Genomic DNA, 26302 nt, shown 5'->3' on the forward strand with positions numbered 1-26302 from the left:
TTAGCCTCCTGAGCAGCTGGGATTACAGGTGCATGCCACCAAAACCAGCTAATTTTTGTATTTTTAGTAGAGACAGGATTTCACCATATTGGTCAGGCTGGTCTCGAACTCCTGACCTCGTGATCCACCCGCCTCAGCCTTCCAAAGTCCTGGGATTATAGGCGTGAGCCACCGCGCCTGGCCTAGAAATCGTAAAAGCAAAAATTTATAGGGAAATAAAATGTATACCTGTTAATTTAAGGCCCTAAATTTTAGCCAGTTTTCAACTGAGATATGATCATTTCAGCTCACAAAAATAACCTAAGTTGAACCACAGTGGTAATTCATTCTTGGGCTGTGGGCCCTTCATTTATTTGCAACATCATAAAAGTACTATGTTACTAAAATAATCAGAAAGGATTTTGCCTTTGGAAATAAAGTTCAGCTGATTTGCTGCTGACACAATGATCCTTTGGCAAACTGGTGGAAAGTGCCTTTAGGAAGCCAATGTTTTAATCATATTTCAAGATATCAAACCAAGAAAACACCCTGAAAAAGCACAAATGACAACACACCATTATTCTCAGTTAGTACATTGGTCACTTAGAAAAAGCTATCAAGTATTTTATTATTTTTATTCTACATTATATACAGGTCATAAAAGGCCACAGCAGTTTTTCAACATATAAACCCTTTAAAAGTAGAGGGCACTATGAAGGATAGACAAGTATCAAAATGAAGTCCAGTAATGAGGGCATATACTCAGTGCAGTATTTCTGAGGAATAACAAAGCAGATACCGAGTCATCCATACTTTGCTTCCAAGTATTCTATACGTTTTTATAAACCTCTTTGAGATTTGTTAACAGCCTAGGTGTGCCAAGTTGCCATTTATTTTAAAAGTGAAACCAGAATGAAAGAATAATGAATCTAGGAGGGTACCTTTCCTAATGCTTGTCATTTACGGCTCTCCAAGAAGGAAAGCCTCAATTCTTTACCACTTTCTACTTCCTCCTTCCATCAAAGATAGGAAAGAGAAAAATCAGGGAAAAAAAGCTCAATATTCTAATTCTTCCTATTTAGCTGGAGCTTTCCTTTTCTATAGGGGTTTCTTCAAAGTATAGTTCAGGCCTTTTAAAAATTAGCTTCAAATTCCAAAACACTTAATATTGCACCCTCCTTGAACAATAACTAAAAAAATTGGTTTCCACTCTGTGAAAATACAGTCTTTAAGCCTATCACTGGTATCAGCAGATCAATATAAAAAAATACAGTACCAAGCTACACTGGTATATTTCCATATTAAGAACTTCAAAATATACTTATCACTGAGACCATAGTCCTTGCATTAGTTTTCAGTCCACTATGAACAATTATCTGCTGCATGTAAACATGTCTAAATAACTATAGATAAAATACATCAATCATAAATTTCTGTAAAAGATAATAAAATATCTTCTTTAAAAAACAAAACAATAAGCTATTACTGCATTGTTTCCAATTTTATGAAAATGGAACAACCATATGGTTGTTGCCAGTCCTGAGTTCATTGTAATAAAAATGGCCCTAGTTCCTGGTTAAGGTCAGCAACCAATCCATTCTCTTCAATAGATGTCTTCTAGTGGTGTAGGCAAGAATTTGTTTTACGTGCTATTCTGTCCATTAATAAAATTATATACCAGAAACTGACCAGTGCCACAGTACTGTGTTGCAAACAGCTTTCCATCAGGAGTGGGATCTGAGAAAGCAATTTCTTCTTTGCTCAAATATGAGCCATATATAAAGTTACTCCTATTAAAAAAAAAATGGGGGGGAAGGGTTAAGTGTGAAATGTTAAAAAAAAAATTCTAATCATTAAAACTGGAATAACCTGTCAAATACAATTTGACTAAAAAAGCTTTTTAGATACTGATGTGCTCAAAATTTTTGAAAATAATTATTCATCTATAATATCAATAACCTGAGGTTAAATTTTAATAAAAGCAACAATGTAAAAACATTTACCCAACATCTTTTCATGATAAAAATATTCAACTAAGAGTAGAAATATTTCCTCAACCTGATCAAAGACATCAAGGAATATCAGAGTTAATGGTGAATGACTGAAAACTGTTCCTCAAAGATCAGGAATAAGAGAAGACTACTCTCACCTCTTCTATTCAATATTGTATTGGAGGTTCTCGTCATGAGGAAAAGAAATAAAAATCATCCAGATTGGAAAGAAAGAAATAAAACTATCTCTTTTGCAGATGAAAAGGCCTTGTTTATAGAAAATCCTAAAAAATTCACAAAAACAAAAAATCTAATAAACGAGTCTGGCAAGGCTGCATATTCAAGATTGATATTCAAAAGTAAACTGTTTCTATACACTTGTAATGAACAACCTAAAACTGAAATTTAGGGGGAAAAAAGTCCATTTATAATAACATCAAAAAAATTAAATACTTGCCAGGCACAGTGGCTCACACCTGTAATCCCAGCATTTTGGGAGGCCAAGGTGAGAGGATTGCTTAAGCCCAAGAGTTCAAGGCCAGCCCAGGCGACATAGCAAGACTCCGACTGTACCAAAACAAATGAAATTTTTGCCAGGCACATGGCTATGGTCTCAGCTACTCAGGAGGCTGAGGCAGGAGGATTTCCTGAGCCCAGGAGGTTGAGGATGAAGTGAGCTGTGTTTGCACCACTGCACTCCAGCCTGGGTGACAAAGTGAGATGCTGTCTCCAAAAAAGAAAAAAAATACTTGGGAATAAATGTAACAAAAGCAGCATTAAGACTTGTACACTGAAAACTATTAAACACTGCAGTAAGACATTAAAGACCTAGGGCCAGACGCGATGGCTCACACCTGTAATCCCAGCACTTTGGGAGGCCAGGGTGGTGAACTGCTTGAGCCCAGGAATTCGAGACCAGCCTGGGGAACATGGCAAAACCCCATCTCTACAAAAAATAGAAAAATTGGCCAGATGCAGTGGCTCACGCCTGTAATCCCAGCACTTTGGGAGGCAGAGGCGAGTGGATCACTTGAGACCAGGAGTTCGAGAGGTGGTGGGTGCCTGTAATCCCAACTACTTGGGAGGCTGAGGTAGGAGAATCGTTTGAACCTGGGAGGCAGAGGTTGCAGTGAGCAGAGATCACGCCACTGCACTCCAGCCCGGAACAACAGAATGAGACTCCATCTCAAAAAAAAAAAAAAAAATTGGCTGACCTAAAAACCTCTTTTGAATAATTAATTTTAACCTCCTTCATTAATCTTTATCAGAGGTACTTTATAGGACAAAAAACAAAACAATTTTTCTGAGTCTCCCTTTGATATCTCTGACAGTCAAGTGATAAAAGAAAAACTAACAAGAGATTTTGATAGTTTACAAATAATATTCTTGAATTAAGATAAATTTCTCTAAAAGCTGAACTCCCAAGGAACTTTCCACATTTCTTTGGTTATATTTAAAATTCTTCAAAATGAAGCACAACTTGAAATAGGTTATTTTGGCCTAACATCATAGTTACAAATAAGTAAGTCGAAACAGCTTAATATTAATAGTGTTTAGCCTATAGTGCTTTCTTCCTCCTCACATTACATTCTCATAAAAAGTACTTACAGATCCAATACACTGATAACCTCATGCAAAATTTGTAATTAATACAAATAAAGATTATACACGTTAATTAAATGCCAATCTTTACACTAAAGCTCTGCCTAAGTCCTAAACTACTAAAAATGATTTGAAGGATTACATTCAAGTTACCTTAGGCATTCAATCATGCGAGAAGCAATTTTCTTCCGACGCATCATGCTGAATACCCATATTCGACTGATCCCGCAGATTGCAGGCTCTGGTAATGTTGAGCAGCACCAGGCTTTTTGCCTTTCAAATCTGACTTTTTCTTCTTCTGACCTGATAACTGGAAGTTTCTCTTCTATAACTCTGTAGCCCTACAGGTGTCAAAAATTGGGAAAAAATTTAAGTGAGATTATTAATTAGCAACTAATACTGATCTGGTTGAGGCGGTTATGACATTTGACTGGCTTAACAAACTATGGGGCCACTTATGCTTTCACTCTCATTTTTAGGAAACAGACAACCTGGATCTGCATTCTGTTCCAGTTCATTTACTAGTTGTATGACCATGAAAGTAAGTTACAATTTCTCTAACCTTTGGGTTCCTCACTGGCAATATCCATCATCTCTCATTTTGAGAGATTAAACCAAGTAATATATACAAAGTACCTTGCCATCATGAGGAGCCCCCCCCAATAGGAACTGAACATTAGTTCTCTCTACCTCCCGCACTCCAAGAACCAGCAAAAGTACATGTTAAGAACACAGCAGTAACTGTTTCTGTGATTGCTGTCACAGTTCTAGATTTCACAGTTGTACAAGAACTGAGACTAGGGATAGCAGAGAAATCAATAATTTAAAAAGCCATTTCATCACACTGCAATCTCTTTTAAAAAAAAAAAATACCTTAAAAAACATATATCTCTTTTATTGTGGCTGGCTTTATGGGAAAAAAATAAAAAATAAAAAATATCTCTGCCAGTCTAGCTGCCAAAAAATAACACAATTGGTTGGTTTTTTTTGTTTTTTCTTTGAGACAGAGCTTCTTCTGTTGCCCAGGCTGGAGTACAGTGGTGCGATCTCAGCTCACTGCAACCTCTGCCTCCTGGGTTCAAGAGATTCTCATGCCTCAGCCTCCCAAGTAGCTGAGATTATAGGCACGCACCGCCATGCCCGGCTAAGTTTTGTATTTTTAGTAGAGATGGGGTTTCAACATGTTGGCCAGGCTGGTCTTGAACTCCTGGATTACAGGCATGAGCCACCGTGCCCAGCCATGACTAGCCTTCTGATGGGACAAGATATAAAACTTAAAAGTAAACAGACAACACAGTTAAGAGTCAGCAAAAACAACCCTAACAAACATTACATAGTTATCCTTCTAGTCTAAACACCGCTATAAGTCATTTATGGATCTAGGTGGAATAGAACCTTAAAAACACAATAGTTCGCACTATGTAAAATTAATTCAATTTCAGTATGGCAAACTTCTAATGAATTAGTCAATTTATATCAAATTAATTTCCCCAAACTACCCTATCAGTTACTTATTTAAATCAATTTTGTTATTATAGCAAGGTTCATAAGCACTATATAATAATTTCAGGCTGAATATTTATTTACTCATTATTTTTTCTTAAGAGACAAGAGTCTGGCTATGCTGCCCATGCTGGAGTGCAGTGGCTATTCACAGACACAAACATAGCACCCTACAACCTCAAACTCCTGGGTTCAAGCAGTCCTCCGATCTAAGCCTCCCAAGTAGCTGGGACTACAGGTGCCACCACACCCAGCTGAATTTTTTAAACACGTAGCTTAACATATATAGAGAAACTCCTGCAAACTTGCTTTGACTTTTCACTTTTTTAGAAAATTTTATGATCAAGCATACATCTGTGCAAGCAGCTATTAACCCACTTATGCCTAGTGTTCCATTACTGGAACACTAAGCATGTGGGAGTTATTTATATCCTACTGCTCAAGGTCATCACCAAGGTCTTATTTTTCACTCATGCAAAAAAATCAAAAAATTGTTGCAACCTTTGGCATAAATGAGTTAATATGCTAAAAGACACCATCTGAACAGTAGTCACACACAATGTACACTGAGTTCATGAGCAAGAACTTAGCTGGAAAAAGATAGAATTCAGGTCTGCCTCAAAGTGAGCATTATTAGGGAGTCCAGAAGCTTCTGTTCTCTTAGAATGGTCTCGGCAGTTTCTAGTAACACTCATAATGTAAACATACATGATTCCATTATTTGTTTTTTGTACAAATTGGCTCCTAAACACAAGATAACTACTCATTCAGAGTTCAACAAAGGAAGTGGTGATCTATTCCAGGTGTGGGCCATTTTTTTTTTTTTTTTTTGAGATGGAGTCTTGCTCTGTTGTCCAGGCTGGGTTCAGTGGCATGATATTAGCTCACTGCAACCTCTGCCTCCCAAGTTCAAGCAATTCTCCTGCCTCAGCCTCACGAGTAACTGGGATTACAGGCACACACCACATCTGGCTAATTTTTGTATTTTTAGTAGAGACCACGGTTTCACCATGTTGGCCAGGCTGGTCTCAAACTCCTGACCTTCTGATCTGCCCGCCTCAGCCTCTCAAATTGCTGGGATTACAGGTCTGAGCCACTATGCCTGGTGGTGTGGGCCTTTTATAAAGGTACAGATAGCAAATATTTTAGGCACTGCGGTCCACCTGGTCTCTGTTGCAACTATTCAACTCTGCCTTTGTAGTACAAAAGTAGCCATAAATATGTAAGCCAAATGGGTGTTGGTGGGCAACAATAAAATTTTATTTACAAAAACAAGCTGGATTTTGCCCACTCTAGTTCGCCTAGCCTTGACTTACTCCAGTGCTAGAGGGACTAATTGAGAAAGACATTACATTGGTATCCAACATGGAAACTTCCAAAATAAACTTTGATAGTATTCTGATTTTTTTTTTTTTTTTTTTTGAGACGGAGTCTCACTCTGTCACCCAGGCTGGAGTGCAATGGCGTGACCTTGGCTCACTACAACCTCTGCCTCCTGGGTTCAAGCGATTCTCCTGCCTTAGCCTCCTGAGTAGCTGGGATTACAGGTGCACACCACCGTGCCTGGCTATTTTTTTTTTCTTTTTTTTTTGAGACCGAGTCTTGATGTGTCGCCCAGGCTGGAGTGCAGTGGCACAATCTTGGCTCACTGCAACCTCTGCCTCCCGGGTTCAAGCGATTCTCTTGCCTCAGCCTCCCCAAAAGCTGGGACTACAGGCACGTGCCACCATGCCAGGCTCATTTTTTGTATTTTCAGTAGAGAAAGGGTTTCACCGTTATTAGCCAGGATGGTCTCGATCTCCTGACCTTGTGATCCTCCCACTTTGGCCTCCCAAAGTGCTGGGATTACAGGCGTGAGCCACCACACTCAGCTAATTTTTGTATTTTCAGTAGAGAACAGGTTTTCACAATGTTGGCAAGGCTGGTCTCAAACTCCTGACTTCATGATCCACCACCTCGGCCTCCCAAAGTGCTGGGATTATAGGCGTGAGCCACTGTGCCCAGCCTGATGGTATTCTGATTCTACAGAATTTTTATCTTACTGACTTGAGAAACTAATTCCCATGCATAACCATTATTCCACTATGGTGAAGACTCACACATGGGAATTCTTGCATTAAAACTGTTCCTTACATGAAATGGAGACAAATTTATCAGGATTTATGTTATTTGGGATTACGTTGTAAACTCATTAAACACCAAATTACTTAAGAACACTCTTTTATCACTTACCCATTGGATATGTTCCGCAATTAGGCAGCCAACTACTTTTTTGTCATTGGAAATGAAGAGAAGTGTTTTAGTTCTGGAATAGCACATTAGTGGAGCCTGTTGAAAACCTAAATCATTGTCAACCATCTCTCTAATCTCGTCAACCTGCCAAATAAAGAACAGTAATTATTTTTAAATGAAAATATTATATACATGTAAAAACACACTATTTCAGTTCAGTAGATCAACTTTATTCCAAGCAGGGCATCCTCTAAAGAGTTCTTTTGGGCTGGGTGTGGTGGTTCACACCTGTAATCCTACCACTTTGGGAGGCCAAGGCGGGTGGATTGCCTGAGCTCAGGAGTTCACGACCAGCCTGGGCAACATGGTGAAACCCTGTCTCTACTAAAATATTAAAAAATTAGCCAGGTGCCGCAGTGTGCGCCTGTAGTCCCAGCTACTCTGGAGGCTGAGACAGGAGAATCCCTTGAACCTGGAAGGCGGAGGTTGCAGTGAGCCGAGAATGCGCCGTTGCACTCCAGCCTGGGTGACAGAGTGAGACTCCATCTCAAAAAAAAAAAAAAAAAAAGTTCTTTTGAATGACTGTACTGATCAATAACTGTTTTTTAACCCCTTTGGAACACTTTGCAAAATGAAGGAAGAACTGGTGGGGGATGCCAAACCCAACAGTCTAGAGAACAAGAGGGATGGGGTGAGAGCTCCTACAATAGATTATTAGGAACATTAAGACTTCCTATTAGAAGTATCTAATCTGTGAATTGAAGAGAACTTCACTGCAATCTTAGCCAGGCAAGCCACTCTTCTTCTCAACCCTTAATTAGTACTCTCATCGGTAAAACAAAAGTGAGTATAGAGAAAAGGAACTCATGTTTACTTCCTATCAACCACTTATAGGCCAGACATTATTCAAAGCACTTTACAAATATTTCACTTAAATCCCACATTTCTTGGAGGTTTATGGTTCTTCACTTTACATATGGAAGAAATAATACTCAAAAGTTAAAGAACTTTCCCATGTCAGATATTAGACATCTAGAAAATCAAGCAGCAGAGTCACATGTGAACCCAAAATGTTACTATGGCATCAAACCATGCTTCTTGCAGTTTAGCTCCTAACTGACCAAAGTCAAACATGGTAAGCTCAAACTGTTTGCAGGCAATCAAAATTAAGACCTCTGTAGGTACTCAACCATTAGTTCCTTCCCCAGTTAAAAGATACTGCAAACAAAAGCCAGAGAGCAGTGGCTGATGCCTATAATCCCAGCACTTTGGGAGGCTGAGGCTAGAGGAGTTCAAGGCCAGCCTGGGCAACACAGCAAAACCCATCTTTACAAAATTGTTTTATTAGCCAGATGTGGTGGCACTTGCCAGTAGTCCCAGCTACTCAGGAGACTGGGGCAGGAGGGTCACTTGGGCTCAGGAGTTTGAGGTTACAGTGAGCTATGATCACACCACTGCACTCCAGCCTGGGTGACAGAGTGGAATTCTCTTAAAAAACAAAACAAAACAAAAAACTAAAAATAGAGTCCAATAACACTCATTTATGTTATTAAGTCCTCCTAATCCTGACACAGCATCCTACAACTCCTAATTCCTAAAGACAAGTGATTCACAATTCCCTAGATTTTAATTTTTAACCTATTATGGGTTACTAAGATTTTGTTCCGATAAACTAAAATGAGGAAATTAGCATCTACTGAGGGTTCCTTCTAAGAAAAGTCTGGTTGCCATATATGGTAGTGTAGCAAAAGTTCCCATGTGCATTTCCAAATGTGAATAGCTGGAATTCCAAAAATTCATTAATTTAATTTTCATTTAAGTTGACCCTCGAACAACAAAAGTTTGAACTGTGTGGGTCCACTTATATGTAGGGTTTTTTTCAATAAACATATTGGAAAATTTTTTTGGGAATTGTGACAATATGAAAAAACTAGCAGATGAACCATGTAGCCTAGAAACATCAAAAAAAAAAAATCAAGAAAAGGTTAGGTATGTCATGAATGCATAGAATATATGTAGATACTAGTTTAAGTATGGGATTAATCAATTATTTATGTTATCAATAAGGTTACCAGTCAACAGTAGGCTATTAGTAGTTAAGTTTTGGGGGAATCAAAAGTTGTACTTGGGCTGGGCAGGGTGGCTCACGCCTATAATCCGAGCACTTTTGGAGGCTGAGGCAGGAGGATCCCTTGAGACCAGGAGTTCAAGACAAGCCTGGGCAACATGGTGAGACCCTGTCTCTTAAAAAAAAAAAAAAAAAAAAGTTATAATTGGATTTTTGGCTGCATGAGAAGCCAGCACCCATAACTACTACACTGTTCGTGGGTCAACTGTGGTTAATCACTGATCCAACATTAATTCAACAAGAATTTACTATTGTGCAAGAATCAATGTTTCAAATACAAGACAGGTTGGGCATGTTTACATGTCACTGTAAATACTGTTGTCTATTCTGTTAGGCAGCAGTAATATGAAAGCTTATTTGGGTATCTAAGATTGTCCATTCAGATAAACAGAGTATCTAAAGTTAAGAATCAGAAAATAAACTTACATATTTTAAATAGATTATTAGCTAAACTTTCAAATAACAGGCGCAAAGTATTTTCCTTCAACCAACTTTTCAGGTGAAGTATTCTTAAGTTTAAAGAAGTCCAATTGTTAACCTAAAAAAAAGTATAATAAACTGTTTTCCTCCTGTTTCCAGACATTTGGGACACACTCTAGCATAATTACTAAAGTTTTTCAGATAAACTTAACTGAACCCATCGCTAACATTATGAGGTATTTCTTCTGAAAAAGCATCCAGAGGTTGAAGAAAAACATACTGAGTATATTATTTGAAAGTGTAATGAACATATTAAACTTATTTAAAAATAAGTTTACCTTTTTGGTTCCTGGTTTTTAAAATAACCTATATAATAAAATGGTTCCAGGATTCATTATCTGGTTCACTTCTCAACACAATAAACTCTCTGAACACTTGAAGTATGGAACTCTAAGTTAGACTAACACCTGCCTCACACTAGATAAAATAAACTTTTATGTTTCTGCATTATATTTATAAACTGGAATATATCCTTATATCTTAAAAATATTATAAGATTAAGTCATGTTTAATTTCAGGTTTACTATGACCTACTTAGCAATCCCCTTCTGCAATAAGCTTTTATTTAGAAATTTTCCCTTAGAATGAAACTTTACATTTTATTAATTATCCAAATTATTATAATTCAGCTTTTATTTCTGATCGTGAAATCTTTTAGTTGGCATTATTCACTTAACAGAAGATAAGCATATCTACTTTGGCACTCAAATTATTAACTACTACTAATACAGGACAATTTAGTAATAATACTGGACAGTACTCAGTTCATTTAGAATTCATATACTGGACACACTACAAAGTTTAACATAATTTTTGAATTGGGTTATACCCTTTAAACGCTTATTTCTTGTTTTCAGAATAGGTGTTTCAATATACTATGCAAGCAATCTGTTATCCTCTTAAAATTAACTGCGAAATGGGCCAGGTGCAGTGGTTCAAGCCTGTAATCCCAGCACTCTGGGAGGCCAAGACAGGCAGATCATGAGGTCAGGAGTTCGAGGCCAGCCTGGCCAATATGGTGAAACCCTGTCTCTACTAAAAATACAAGTTAGCCAGGTGTGGTGGCACACACCTGTAGTCCCACCTACTCGGGAGGTGGAGGCAGGAGAATCCCTTGAACCTGGGAGACAGAGGTTGCAGTGAGCCGAGATCGTGCCACTGCACTCCAGCCTGAGCGACAGAGCAAGACTCTGTCTCAGGGTAAAAAAAAAAAAAATTAACTGCAAAATGATATTATCCACTCTACATGAAGTTTCACTGGAAATTTACCTTTTTCAGGGCATACTTTGGGTCTTCAGGAAGAACCATTATTATCCTGCCATCAGGGTATTCAGCCAGAATTCTTTCTTTCTTCCAGCCCTAGATATATATATATACACACACATATGTAAAGTATGAATTTTATGTATATTCTATTCATTATATCCAGGTACAAGATAAAAAGTACATCAATTTGTCTAAAAATTGCAAACATGAAAAATATATGCTCATTAATGCTTAATAAAGCATGATAAATCGGCTATTTTGTTAAGCATACAATAGGTACAAGGCAAGCTAATTTCTCTCTACTACTCAGAGATATATCTAATACCACAAGAGTATTTCTAATTTATCATTTCCCGTTTTAAATTAATTTTGAAAGCCACACACCAAAAGCAAGCCCCTTAAAGTCAGTAATTCCCAGAAACTATAACTCTCCCAGATTCTTGATAAAAGAATTAAACTCTTATATTTCATTGGAACATGGTTACCTCCACAAACAAACACTCCAAGTTTTATGTCTGGCATGCCAAAGACCTCCAGGAGGTTTTAAATGAACTGATTTGCATGCAGTAGCCCAGTATGAAAGGAATAGTCTTATGCTTATTGATCACAACTACCAAAGCCACAAGAAGGAGACTATAAAAAATATAACTACCTTCTAAGAATCTAATAGGGAAGGAGAAGCTACGTTGTGTGTATCTGAAGTTAAACATACTCAAAAAAAGAGAGGTAATAAACTCTTCTTCAGATCCACACTCGTGGTGATTAATGAGCAGAACCTGCATAAAAAAACAAAACAAAACAAAAGCCACTTAAATCTAGTAAGATGGGACTGAACCAGAGGTTAAAACTAGGAGCTTTGAAGTTCAAAATAAGTACAGAAGGAATGAGCTTAACTAGTTGTTCCAGTTGTCTTAACCCAACCAACTTTACATAAAAAGGCCTTTCCAGAAGCCATTTATACTTCTAGTAGAGAAAACCACCATATTTTTTCTGATGTTTCTTCTAAGAACACAAAAAGCTCAATGAAACCAAGAAAATGGCAACTAGATTTCTTTAAAAATATACTATGGCAAGTATGAAAGCAGATTCGTTTTCTTAAACCATCAGGAATTTTTTGGAGGGGGAGGGTAGAAAGATCATAGTTGGGAACAAAAATTCTAGGTAATAAGCTTGGTATATGTAACAATTTAAATTAAAATATTTAAAATCCAAAATTTGTTTACATAATAGAGTACCCAAGTTAAATTCAGATGATTAAAATTATGATTGGTAAAATGTTCTCAAGATTTGAAAAGAAACGAGCAGAAACAATAGCCAGAGAAGTCCTTTTTTCATCTAAGAAACTAAATCTGTAGTTCTTCAACGTAAATAAGGTTTTAAAAAAGAAACTTAAGGCCGGGTGCAGTGGCTCACACCTGTAATCCCAGCACTTTGGGAGGAGGGCAGATCACAAGGTCAGGAGATCGAGACCATCCTGGAAACCCCGTATCTACTAAAATACAAAAAATTATTGTATTTTTAGGCGGGTGTGGTGGCACGCGCCTGTAGTTCTGGCTACTCAGGAGGCTGAGGCAGGAGAATTGCTTGAACTCGGGAGGTGGAGGTTGCAGTGAGCTGAGTTCGCACCATTGCACTCCAGCCTGGGTGACAGAGCGAGACACTGTCCCAAAAAAAAAAAAAAGAAAGAAAGAAAGTAAATCTGAATCATATAGAGATCTGAATATAGGTAAACAATTTTTAGAAGATTTACAAGACATCACCTCTTTAAAAACAAATTTCTATTACTAATGTTACTTTATGAAAAAGCTTTTAAATTTATGAACCTATTTTTAATAAAATGAAGAGATTTTCACTTTAAAACACCGAAAAGACCTAAAAATGTAAGTAACCTCAAGTTATAAGAAAACCATTCTTCCTGAACTGAATCATCTAAAGACAGTTCCATAAACTATTTTCCTATTAAATGCCTTTGAAAACAGTAATACTGGTTTCATGTCATTATATTGCATTATAGACATTAGACAAATTATTTTGCTTTACTAATTTTTAAGTGCGAAACTTTCTCTTGAAACAACTTCAGACTTGTATGTTCATGCTGAAATTTTTATCACAATCCATTTGATATAATTTTATGTTTTAAATAGTACCGTTTTTTTCATGTACTAAATAAAAGCCCTTTAAGAAGCAAAGGCTGCAAAAGGATACTTAGTATTGCTTAGATTTCTAATGTTCATGAAAACAGCAAGTTTTATTTATTCATGTAATTTACTTATTTGAGACAGAGTCTCACTCTGTCACCCAGGCTGGAGTGCAGTGGCAAGATCACAGCTCACAGCAGCTTCAAACTCCTGGGCTCAAGCAATCCTCTTGCTTCAGCCTCCCAAGTAGCTGGGACTACAGGTGTGCACCACCATGCCAAGCTAAGAAAGCATATTTCAGTGAAAACTTTTAAGTAATTCTAGAAAAAGTTCAGGGTTTAGATCCTTGTTCTTGGTAGTTACTAGATGCATGGCCTTAGGCAAATCACTGGAACTCTGATTCTGTTTCCTGATCTTAGCATTCTAAAAAATGGCTATCATCACCTCCATCACTTGGGTAGGTACGAGGGTGCTGTATTTAAGATGACTGCTCAAAGAGTAGCCACTAAGTAACTCTTAGCAACTTCCATTCTCCCTTCTTACTAGTATCAAACTAAGATCAATGCACTAATCTAACAAAACAGTCAATCAATAAATGTTCCCAAGGTTAAATACAGCAATAAATTCAAATCATAGGCAAAGAAAAGATGAAAGAAACAAGTTAGCTAATATTTGTTCAAATAACATACTCAAGACATATCTATGCCTCAACTACAGTTAACTGCTAGTCACAATAACCACATGACCCTCCTTACTTCAGAGAAACTTAGAGGCGATAAAGTCCATCCAATGCTTAAAATTAAGGCAGAGGAGAAGCAGGGTTCAGGAAAGAGTGCATGCAATTTAGAAGAATAATCAAATAGCCACAACGTTTTTGCAAAGATATAAATTCCAATGCAGTGCACTTACACTTCTGACCTTTAGCTCCAACATATTTCAGCACTAGTATGTTACACATAACCCTCTGCTAACAAGCAGTATTTTCCAAAACCCATTTTTTCTTACTTCATCCATTTCTGCTTCATGAAAAGCAGAAAACTTTATATTCCTAATTTGTATTTCTAACAGCAAGAAATTATTATTATTTTATTTATTTATTTTTTTGAGACAGTTTCATTCTTGTTGCCCAGGCTGGAGTGCAATGGCGCAATCTCGGCTCACTGCAACCTCCACCTCCCGGGTTCAAGCAATTCTCCTGCCTCAGCCTCCCGAGTAGTTGGGATCACAGGCATGTGCCACCACGCCGAGCTGATTTTTTTGTATTTTTAGTAGAAACTGGGTTTCTCCATGTTGGTCAGGCTGGTCTCGAACTCCCGACCTCAGGTGATCCACCCGCCTTGGCCTTCCAAAGTGTTGGGATTAAGAAATTATTACTCTTTTCTCCTTGCTATTGGAGTTACTATAAACTGTACAGTCTAAAGAATGGATTTCTCCTTTTTCCATCAAAAAAAAGGATTACAATTGGAAACAAAATACACTGAGTGGTAAATACACTGAGTATATACAATGATCAAAATTCAAACCAAACACTTAAGATGTGTAGATTTAATTGTATAAATAATACCCCGACTTTAAAAGTTCACATTAATCACAATTTCATGAAAAGGTTGAATGAGAATATACATTTGAAGGAATATTTGAAGAAATAAAACCAACAACCAGCTTTTCAAAAAATAAACAAATATTACAAGGGAAAAAAACAGAACCAGGGAGAACTTTGGGATTAAAAGATACTAAAGGGACATAACAACCAATGTAATATATAAACCCTAATTCAAACAAATAAGCAACATAGGAAATCATGAGCTATTTGGGAAGCTTTGAACTCTGATAGAAAACTTGATTTCAACAATTAATTCATTTATTGAAGGTGTAGTTATATTCTTTAAGGTACTTTTATGTTTAAAAAAGGAATAATCTTTGGCCAAGCACAGTGGCTCACATCTGCAATCCCAGCACTTTGAGAGGCTGAGGAAGGCGGATCACAAGGTCAGGAGATCGAGACCATCCTGGCTAACACGGTGAAACCCTGTCTCTACTAAAAATACAAAAAAATTAGCTGGGTGTGGTGGTGCACGCCTGTAGTCCCAGCTACTCGGGAGGCTGAGGCAGGAGAATTGCTTGAACCCAGGGGACAGAGGTTGCAGTGAGCCGAGATCGCGCCACTGCACTCCAGCCTGGGCGACAGAGCGAGACTCCATCTCAAAACAAACAAAAAAGGAGTAATCTTCATCTTTAAGCAATACATATTTAGAGGTGGGGCATGGTGGCTCACACCTGTAATCCCAGCACTTTGGGGGGCCAAGGCAGGCGGATTACCTGAGGTCAGAAGTTCGAGACCAGCCTGGCTAACCTGGTGAAACCTCGTTTCTACTAAAAATACAAAAAAAAAACCCCAAAAAAACAAAAACTAGACAAGCGTGGTGGCATGCACCTGTAATCCCAGCTACTTGGGAGGCTGAGGCAGGAGAATCACTTGAACCCAGGAGGTGGAGGTTGCAGTGAGCCAAGATCATGCCATTGCACTGCAGCTTGGGCAACAAGAGTGAAACTCCATCTCAAAAAAAAAAAAAAAAAGAAGTACATACTTAGAAATATCTACTAAAGTAATAACATGATGCCTAAGTTTACTTCAAAATAATTGGGAAAGTTAGATGAAGATGATTATCCATGAATTGTTGAAGGTAGGTGATCAGTACAAAGGGGTTCATTACTGTGTGTGTGTGTGCTGTATTAAACTTGTTTTGGAAAATTCAAATTGCCTATTGTCAAAACTGTACCAATGGCCCAAGGTTTGTTCAAGTATTTAGAAGTAAAAAATAAATGCAAAACTAATCTAGTCAGCGTTGCAGCCAGACCCGAAGTGCAGTAAAGTAGTGACTGTAACAGGAGCAGCTAGACCTGAAGTGTGATAAAGCAGTGACTGTAATAGGATCACAAAGGAGTTTTGGAGGTGCCAGTAATGTTGCTTCTTCTTACATGGGTGTGTTCACTTTGTGAAAATACACCATTATTAAGCTGCGTACTCGCTGTGTACTTTCTTTTTCTTTTTTTGGTTGAGATGGGGTCTCACTATGTTGCCAAGGCTGGTCTCAAAGTGCTGGGCTCAAGCCATCCTCCCACCTCAGCCTCCTTAAGAATTGGGATTACAGATGTGAGACACCATGTCTAGCCTGTGTACTTTCTTTACATGTTATAAGTCAGTAAAAATTTTAGTTAAAAACAATTACTGGACAGGTGCGGTGGCTCATGCCTGTAATCCCAGCACTTTGGGAGGCCAAGGTGGGAAGATCGCTTGAGGTCAGGAGTTCGAGATCAAACTGGCCAACATGGCAAACCCCGTCTCTACTAAAAATACAAAAATTAGCCAGGCTTGGTGGCAGGCACCTGTAATCCCAGCTACTCAGGAGGCTGAGGCAGGAGAATCCCCTGAACCTGGGAGGCAGAGGCTGCAGCGAGCCGAGATCACACCATTGCACTCCAGCCCGGTTAATAGAGCAAGACACCGTCTCAAAAAAAAAAAAAAAAAAAAAAAAAAAAATTTACTAAAGGAATTAGAAAAATAGGCATTTCAATAGTAATTTAAAAAGTTAAGTTGAGGCCAGGCGCGGTGGCTCACACTTGTAATCCCAGCACTTTGGGAGGCTGAGGCGGGTGGATCTCCTGAGGTCAGGAGTTCGAGACCAGCCTGGCCAACATGACGAAACCCCATGTCTACTAAAAATACAAAAAATTAGCTGAGCATGTGGCGCACGCCTGTAATCCCAGCTACTCGGTGGGGCCGAGGCAGGAGGATCACCTGAACCCAGGAGGCGGAGGTTGCAGTGAGCAGAGATCATGTCACTGCACTCCAGCCTGGGTGACAAGAGCGAAACTCCATCTCAAAAACAAAAAAAACCCAATACTGGTAAAGATGTGTGTCTAATCCATATGGCCATATTGAACTTCAAAGTGTTTAAAAGTCTTAGATATTACTACTAGTTTGAAAGTGACATACACATGGAAAAATTCTCTCAATTCAGTAAATTTGTACTGACTACCTACCATGTATACAAACCATTATCTTGGCAGTATAGCATAGTGGTAAGGAGGATTTCAAAAATCAGAAAAACCTAAAATTCGAATGCAAACTCTGTTACTCACTAGCTGCCCTGCTTTGGGCAAATTACTTAACCTCTCTAAAACTTGGTTTCCTCACCTATAAAATAGATACAAAAACAGGCCTGGTGCAGTGGCTCACACCTATAATCCATACTTTGAGAGGTAGAGGAAAGAGGATCACTTGAGCCCAGAAGTTCTAGACCAGCCTGTTAGAGCAGCATGGTGAAACCCTGCCTCCACCAAAAACAAATAAAAACAAAAAAACAACAGAAAACGACTGAGAAGCTAAATGAGAAAACACTATAAAATGTTGACCATAGGGCCTAGCACAATAATATGTACTCAATAAATAACAGTTCCGATTATTACAGCAACTAAGCATTTTAATTGTTTTAGTAGGTTTTGGTTTTTGTTTTGAGACAGGGTCTCACTCTGTTGCCCTGGCTGGAGTGCAGTGGTGCAATCATGGCTCACTGCAGCCTCAACCTCCTAGGCTCAAGCAACTCTCCCAACTCAGCCTCCCGAGTAGATGGGACCACAGGCATGCAGCCCAACACCCAGGTGATTTTTCTATTTTTTGTAGAGACAGGGTTTTGCCATGTTGCCCAGGCTGGTCTCAAACTCCTGAGCTCAAGTGATCCTCCCGCCCTGGCCTCCCAAAGTGCTGGGATTAAAGGTGTGAGCCACCGTGCCTGGCTGGTTTAGGTTTTTAAACCTTCAATGCCTTCCTGCCTTACAAGGTCATTCATGATCCGGTCCCCCATTTACCTCTTTCAGCCTTATCTCTTGCAGCTTTTCCAATACAACACAGTCACAAGTCATAATGGAATACTTTTATTTGCCTGGCCTTTCACATACTGCTCTCTTGGCCTGATATGCCTTTGCTCTATACCCTTCTGAGCTCAAGGGACTCCTACTTATCCTTTCTGAATTTATTAAGTGCTAACCCGACTTTTCCAATCTTTGTCATATGTCCTTGCTCTATGCTCTATATAATACCCTGTATATCCTAAAATACTACTGTAGCATTTTCCACACTATTTAAATGTTTATCCATCGTCCCTCGCACTGATCTGTGAACTTACATAAAAGATCTTTATAATAATTTTTAAAAACAAGGTCGACAGTTAATAAATGTTTAAGAAATAAATAAGCCTAGGAAAAAATTATCACATAAGAGATTACTGTCATTGCTTACAGATTTGAAAAAAAAAAAAAAACTAAAGAGAAAAAGAGTTAATTTGCTATGGTCATACAACTAGAAAGTGGCTCATTAGGAAACCACATCTCTATAGTTAAGCTCACTTTCTTTTCTACTATGCCACACTGACCTCAAGAATCTTATAAATCTAATAGGAGAAACATATAGTATACAAATGTCTTTAATACAAGGTGCAATAAAGTATATGCTTGAAAGGAAATTTTCCTTGATTCTAAAATAAGCTTTATTTATTATACTTCAATGTTTCTGAATCCAAAATCAGTCTATCAATATGTATATTTAATATATTTCTTAATTCTCAAAAAAACAGCTATCAAACTGAAGCAGGAACCTACAAGAAAAGGCAAAATAATATAAGCAAAGTGTTAAAATAGTTTTAGGAAGACAGAGAAAACGCTTATTGGGATAAGAGAGGAATAAAAGAAAAATATTCATAGAAAAGAGTATTTCCGGCCAGGCGCAGTGGCTCACACCTGTAATCCCAGCACTTTGGGAGGCTGAGGTGGGCAGATCACGAGGTCAGGAGATCGAGACCATCCTGGCTAACAAGGTGAAACCCTGTCTCTACTAAAAATACAAAAATTAGTCAGGGATGGTGGAGAGTGCCTGTAGTCCCAGCTACTCAGGAGGCTGAGGCAGGAGAATGGCGTGAACCCAGGAGGCGGAGCTTGCAGTGAGCTGAGATGGCGCCACTGCACTCCAGCCAGGCCAACAGAGCAAGACTCCGTCTCAAAAAGAAAAAAGAAAAAGAAAAGTTATTTCCCTGGGCTTGAAAGGCACAGATAAAAATGGGATGGCATTCTTGGTGGTGGGAATGCTATGAACTAAAAAATATAGGAAGGCCAGGTACAGTGATTCACACCTGTAATCTCAACACTTTGGGAGGCCAAGGCAGGACAATTGCTTGAGCCCAGGAGTTTGAGACCAGCCTGGGCTACACAGTAGGAGCCTGTCTCTACAAAAAAAAAATAGAAAAATTAGCTGAGTGTGATGGCACATGCCTGTAGTCTCAGCTACTCAGCAGGCTGAGGCAAGAGGATCGCTTAGAGCCTGAGAGGTTGAGGCTGCAATGAGCCATGATTGCGCCGCTGCACTCCAGCCTGGGCAACAAAGTTAAGACCCTGTCTCAAAAAAAGCAAAAATAAAAAGGCCAGGGGGGTGGTGGATCATGCCTGTAGTCCCAGCACTTTGGGAGGCCGAGGTGAGAGGGCTGCTTGAGGCTGGAATTTCAAGATCAGCAGGCCAACATAGCAATATCCATCTCAAAAAAAAATTTTAAATTTAAAAATTGGCCAGGCATGGTAGCTCACCCCTGTAATCCCAGCACTTTGGGAGGCCAAGGCAGGCAGGTTGCTTAAGCCCAGAAGTTTGAGACAAGCCTGGGCAACAAAGCAAGACCTTATCTCTACAAAAAGTAAAATAATCAGCTGGGCATGGTGACACATGCTTGTAGTCCCAGCTACTTGGGAGACTCAGGCAGGAGGATCCCCTGAGCCCAGGAGTTCAAGGCAACAGTGAGCTCATCGCACCACCGCACTTCAGCCTGGCCAATAGAGCAAGACCCTGTCTCTTAAAAAAAAAAAAAAAGAGGAAAGAAAGAAATATAAATCTATTCCCTCCTTATTAACAGCTACAGAGTTTTCTGAAGTATCAATGTGTCTGGGTCTTTTAACCATTAGCTCCAGTATTTTGATCTCAAAAACTGCATTTCCATAAGATAGGGTCCTAGAAGTAGAATCATTTGATACAACTTGCTTGTAAAGGCTGTTTCTTAATATAAAACCCTGCTCTAATTTTTGAGACCCTGTCTCTAAAAAGAAAACAAACCCCAAAATGCCATTTGAGTATCCATCTCACCCAACATTCCTGCTTTGAACCTGAATATGGTATCTGGACTACAGAAATCTACTTTAGGACCATGATGTTACAACTGTGAAGCACAAGAGTCAACACACTAAGGACAGCAGAGTGCTGAATGAGAAATGGCCAGCATTCATGATGACACTATTGAACTGCTAGATGGAACCACCATGACATGACACACCTCCAGACTTCCTTGTTTTTTTTTTTGGAGACAGAGTCTCGCTCTGTTGCCCAGGCTGGAATGCAGTGGCACGATCTCAGCTCACTGCAATCTCCGCCTCCAGGGTTCAAGCGATTCTCAAGCCTCAGTCTCCCAAGCAGCTGGGATTACAGGCAGACACCATCACGCCCAGCTAATTTTTGCATTTTTAGTAGAGACGGGGTTTTACCATGTTGGTCCGGTTGGTTTCAATGTATGTATTTGGGAGTTTTGCTCCCAATTAGGATACAGAAGGTCAAAGGCCAGGCACAGTGGCTCACACCTGTGATCTCAGCACTTTGGGAGGCCGAGGCGGGTGGATTACCTGAGGTCAGGAGTTCAAGGCCAGCCTGGCCAATGTGCTGAAACCCTGTCTCTACTAAAAATACAAAAATTAGCTGGGTGTGGTGGCACATGCTTGTAATCCCAGCTACTTGAGAGGCTGAGGCAAGAGAACTGCTTGAACCCAGGAGACAGAGGTTGCAGTGAGCCAAGATCACGCCACTGCACTCCAGCCTGGGCAACAAAGACTCCATCTCCAAAAAAAAAAAAAAAAGAAGGTCACAAAAGATCACTGTACCTACTGTAGTAAGAAAACACCCAATAAATGAAAATCCATGTGTTTTTAAAGACACTGAAAAGGCATAGAAACAAAATGTCTAAATGAACTGATTTTCAGAAATGAACCAGCCCTTCCTAAGTGAGCAGAGACCAGTAGCCATTTTTAACCCTAAGATGTTGATTATGTCTGGAAGCATGAGTGAACAAGCAAGCCTGCAACAGAGAACAAGAAGAGTCTCATCAACTTAATCAACGTAATTGGGAGAACTGGGTCAGTTAATAACCAACAGTCATCAACTTTTTAGATATTCAGTTATTATTTAGTTAACTGATCCAATTTTCCCAATTACGTTGATTAAGTGAACTTCTACTATAACATCTAAACCTTACGACTATATGAATATTTCTCATAAGATATGCCTGGGTCAGACCCAATAAAAAGTCAAATGGGAAGAATTATGATACTTTTTTCTCTTCTGTCTTCAAATATTAAAGAATCCTAAAAATCTCTTTATTAGGATTCACATTTTAAGCACTTTTCAATAGGTAGCAACAATATCCCAGTATGTAAGAAATACTTTATTTGATGTAAATCTCATCTCAAAGGTCATTTGGACTTAGCAAACACATTGAGTTCATCGGTATTGCTTATGACTTTAAAAGACTCATGGTCCAAATTCCACTCCACCTCTACAGCCAAAATTAAACAAAGCCAACAAGTCTATTACTGAAAAATGTTATCACAATGTACATCTCTGGGAGTTCTGCTCCCATTTAGGATAAAGGAGGTCACAAAAGATCACTGTAACTGTTGTAATAACAAAACACCCAATAAATGAAAAAGCATGTGTTGGCCGGGCGTGGTGGCTCACGCCTATAATCCCAGTACTTTCGGAGGCCGAGACGGGCGGATCACGAGGTCAGGAAATCAAGACCATCCTGGCTAACATGGTGAAACCCCGCCTCTACTAAAAATACAAAAAATTAGCCGGGCATGGTGGCAGGAGCCTGTAGTCCCAGCTACTTGGGAGGCTGAGGCAGGAGAATGGCACGAACCCGGGAGGTAGAGCTTGCAGTGAGCCGAGATCACGTCACTGCACTCCAGCCTGGGCTGCAAGAGCAAAACTCTGTCTCAAAAAAAAAAAAAAGAAAAGAAAAAAAAAAGCATGTTTTTTTAAAAGACACTGAAAATGTATAGAAACACAATGTCCAGGCCGGGCGCAGTGGCTCATGCCTGTAATCCCAGCACTTTGGGAGGCCGAGGCGGACAGATCACAAGGTCAGGAGATCAATACCATCCTGGCTAACACAGAGAAACCCTGTCTCTACTAAAAACACAAAAAATTAGCCAGGCGTAGTGGCGGCACCTGTAGGAACCTGGGAGGCGGAGCTTGTAGTGAGCCGAGATCGTGCCACTGCACTCCAGCCTGGGCAACAGAGCGAGACTCCGTCTCAAAAAAAGAAAAAAAAAAAAAAGAAACTCAATGTCTAAATGAACTGATCTTCAGAGACGAACCAGCCCTTCCTAAGTGAGCAGACACCAGTAGCCATTTTTAACCATAAGATGTTGACCAAGTCTGGAAGCATGAGTTTTACAAGCAAGCCTGCCACAGACAGAGGACAAGGAGAAGAGTCTCTTGCTGGAACAAAGAGAAACCAACCAGAATTACGTGGCCTGACATGGCAGTCTGAAATCTGAAGAAACTCCAAATACAGCAATAATTATCTACCAATTCTCTCCCATGGGACAACTGCAGTTGGGCTGGAAGGTATAGAGAGTTCTAGCGTCGTGTGGAGCTTAGATCCCCAATCTCAGCTGGAGAGAGACACCTAATACCAGAACAGAAAACTACAGTTTCAAACCCAACTCTGACCTGACCCAATTCAATTTCTAATTAGATCAAAGCAATCAGCCCCTCACCACAGTTAAGACAAAAGAAAAGAGAAAGCACTCATGGGTAAGGGAAAGGATACTATCTACTTCAGTCTCTACTTTTCCTTTACACACAATCTCCAATGTACAATAAAAATTTACAAAACCAGATAGGAAGACTCAATATTGTCAAAAGGTGAGTTCTTCCTGATTTAATCTACAGATTCAATGCAATCCTAATAAAGATCCCAGCAAGCTATTTTGTAGATACTGACAAACTAGTTATAAAGTTTGTATTGAGAGGGAAAAGACTTGGAATAGCCAACACAAAATTGAAGAACAACAAAGTTGGAGGACTGACACTACCCAATTTCAAAACTTACTATAAGGCTAGTTATCAAGACAGTGTGGTTGATATGGTTTGGCTGTGTCCCCACCCAAATCTCATCTTGACTTATAGTTTCCATAATCCCCACGTGTCATGGGAGCAACCCGGTGGGAGGTAATTGACTCATGGGGGTAGTTACCCCCATGCTGCTGTTCTTGTGACAGTGAGTTCTCACAAGATCTGATGGTTTTATAAGGGGGTTTTCCCCATTTGCTCGGCACTTCTCTCTCCTGACACCATGTGAAGAAGGACAAATCTGCTTCCCTTTCTGCAACGATTATGTTTCCTAAGGCCTTCCTAGCCATGCAGAACTGTGAGTTAATTAAACCTCTCTCCTTTATAAATTACCCAGTCTCAGGCAGTTCTTTGTAGCAGCGTGAGAACGGACTAATACAGTGGTACTGGTGAAACAACAGATCAATGAAACAGGACAGAGAACCCAGAAACAGACTCATAAAAAGTCAACTGATCTTTGATATAAGAGAAAAGGCAATATAATGGAGAAAAGACAGCCTTTCAACAAATGGTGCTGAACTGGACATCTACATGTAAAAGTAATCTAAACACAGACCTTGCATCTCTCACAAAAATTAACTCAAAATGGATCTAAACATAAAATGCAGAAATATAAGATAACACAGGAGAAAAACTAGATGACCTTGGGTATGGCAATGACATTTTAAGTATACCAAAGGCACAATTCATGAAAGAAATAACTGATCAACTGGACTTCATTAAAATTTAAAATGTCTGCTTTTTAAAAGATACTGTTGGCCAGGCATGGTGGCTCACACCTGTAATCCCAACACATTGGGAGGCAGAGGCAAGAGAACTGATTGAGCTCAGGAGTTTGTGACCAAGCTGGGCAATATAGGGAAACCTCAACTCTACAAAAAATTAAAAAATTAGTCAAGCACGGTGGTGTACCCCTGTGGTCCCAGCTACTAGGAAGGCTAAGATAGGAGGATTGCTTGAGCCCAGGAGGTCAAGGATAGAGTGAGCAGTGATCACACCACTGCACTCCAGCCTGAGTGACAGAGCACAACCTTGTCTCACAAAAGAAAAAGTGTATAATTAAAAGTATTTTTTGGACTGGGCACGGTGGCTCTTGCTTGTAATCCAGCACTTTGGGATGCCAAGGCAGGTGGATCACTTGCACCCAGAGTTCGAAATAAGCTAAGATGACACAGCAACACTCTATTTCTATTTTTATTAAAAAAAAAAAATTTTTTTTTTGAAAAAGATACTGTTAAGAGAATGAGAAGACAAGCCACAGGCTGGAAAAAAATACTTACAAAAGAAGTATCTGATTAAAAAACTGTTACCTGGCTGGACACAGTGGCTTATGCCTGTAATCCCAGCACTTTGGAAGGCTGAGGCGGGCGGATCACCCGAGGTCGGGAGTTCGAGACCAGCCTGACCAACATGGAGAAACCCTGTCTCTACTAAAAATACAAAATTAGCGGGGCATGGTGGCGCATGCCGGCAATCCCAGCTACTCGGGAGGCTGAGGCAGGAAAATCGCTTGAACCCGAGAGGTGGAGGTTGCAGTGAGCCGAGATTGTTGCGCCACTCACTGCACTCCAGCCTGGGCAACAAGAAGGAAACTCTGTCAAAAAAAAAAACACAAACACACACAAAAAACTGTTACCCAAAATATACAAAGAACTCTTAAAACTCAATAAGAAAACAGCCTGATTGAAAAATTAAAATTAAAATAAATAAAATAAAAAATGGGCAAAGGACCTCACCTAAGAAGATATACAAATGGAAAATAAACACATGAAAATAGGGAAATGCAAATTAAAACAGTAACATACCACTACAAGCCTACTAGAAAGGCCAAAATCCAGAACACTGATAACACCAAATGCTGGTGAGGACATGAAGCAAGGCAAACTGTCATTAATTGCAGATAGAAATGCAAAAGAATACAGCAACTTTGGAATAGAGTCTGGCAGTTTCTTACAAAACTAAACACACTCTTACCATACGATCCAGCAATCAAGCGTCTTGGTATTTACCAAAAAGAGCTGAAAACATGTCCTCACAAAAACCTATACACAGCAGCTTTACTCATAATTGCCAAACTTTGAAGCAACCAAGACATCCTGCAGTAGGTGAATGGATAAACTGTGATACATCCAGACAATGGAATATCACACAGCGCTAAAAAGAAACGGGCTTTCAAAGCCATAAAAAGACATGGGAGCCCAGCTCAGTGGCTCATGCCTATAATGCCAACACTTCGGGAGCCCAAGGCGGGTGGATCACTTGAGGTCAGGAGTTCAAGACCAGCCTGGCCAACATGGTGAAACTCCATCTCTACTAAAAAAATAAAAATAAAAAATTAGGCAAGGCGTGGTGGCTCACACCTGGAATCTCAGCACTTTGGGAGACGGAGGGGGCAGATCATTTGAGGTCAGAAGTTCAAAACTAGTCTGGCCAACACAGTGAAACCCCATCTCTACTAAAAATACAAAACTTAGCCAGGAGTGGTGGTGCACAACTGCAGTCACAGCTACTTAGGAGGCTGAGGCAGAGAATCGCTTGAACCCGAGAGGCGGAGGTTGCAGTGAGCAGAGATCACGCCACTGCACTCTGGCCTGGGGGACAGAGTGAGGCTCCGTCTCAAAAAATAAATAAATAAAATAAAATAAAAAATAAAAAAATTAGCCAGGTGTGGTGACACACGCCTGTAGTCCCAGCTACTCTGGAGGTTGAGGCAGGAGAACTGCCTGAACCCGGGAAACGGAGGTTGCAGTGAGCAGAGATC

At 39.5% G+C, this 26302-nt stretch overlaps 1 protein-coding gene across 15 annotated transcripts in view; it reads right to left on the reverse strand.

Moving 5' to 3' along the window:
* Window positions 1-559: 559 nt before the first annotated feature.
* The window catches only part of ESCO1 (establishment of sister chromatid cohesion N-acetyltransferase 1), a 72210-nt gene continuing 46467 nt past the window's right edge, over window positions 560-26302 (reverse strand). For 6 of the 15 annotated variants that reach the window (XM_523883.9, XM_009433782.5, XM_024350985.3 and 3 more), the window contains exons 9-12: window positions 11185-11274; window positions 7308-7451; window positions 3726-3913; window positions 560-1769 (exon numbers count right to left, since the gene is read on the reverse strand). In XM_523883.9, the coding sequence (XP_523883.3) occupies window positions 1622-1769; window positions 3726-3913; window positions 7308-7451; window positions 11185-11274 (570 nt within the window). In that variant the 3' untranslated portion in view covers window positions 560-1621. Of the gene's footprint in view, window positions 1770-3725; window positions 3914-7307; window positions 7452-9861; window positions 9974-11184; window positions 11275-11833; window positions 11958-26302 lie in introns of all 15 variants that reach the window. The other 9 variants (XR_010152044.1, XR_010152047.1, XR_010152048.1 and 6 more) reach the window with 4 other exon arrangements.

Source organism: Pan troglodytes, chromosome 17 (genome assembly GCF_028858775.2).
Source record: "Pan troglodytes isolate AG18354 chromosome 17, NHGRI_mPanTro3-v2.0_pri, whole genome shotgun sequence".
Taxonomy (NCBI): domain Eukaryota; kingdom Metazoa; phylum Chordata; class Mammalia; order Primates; family Hominidae; genus Pan; species Pan troglodytes.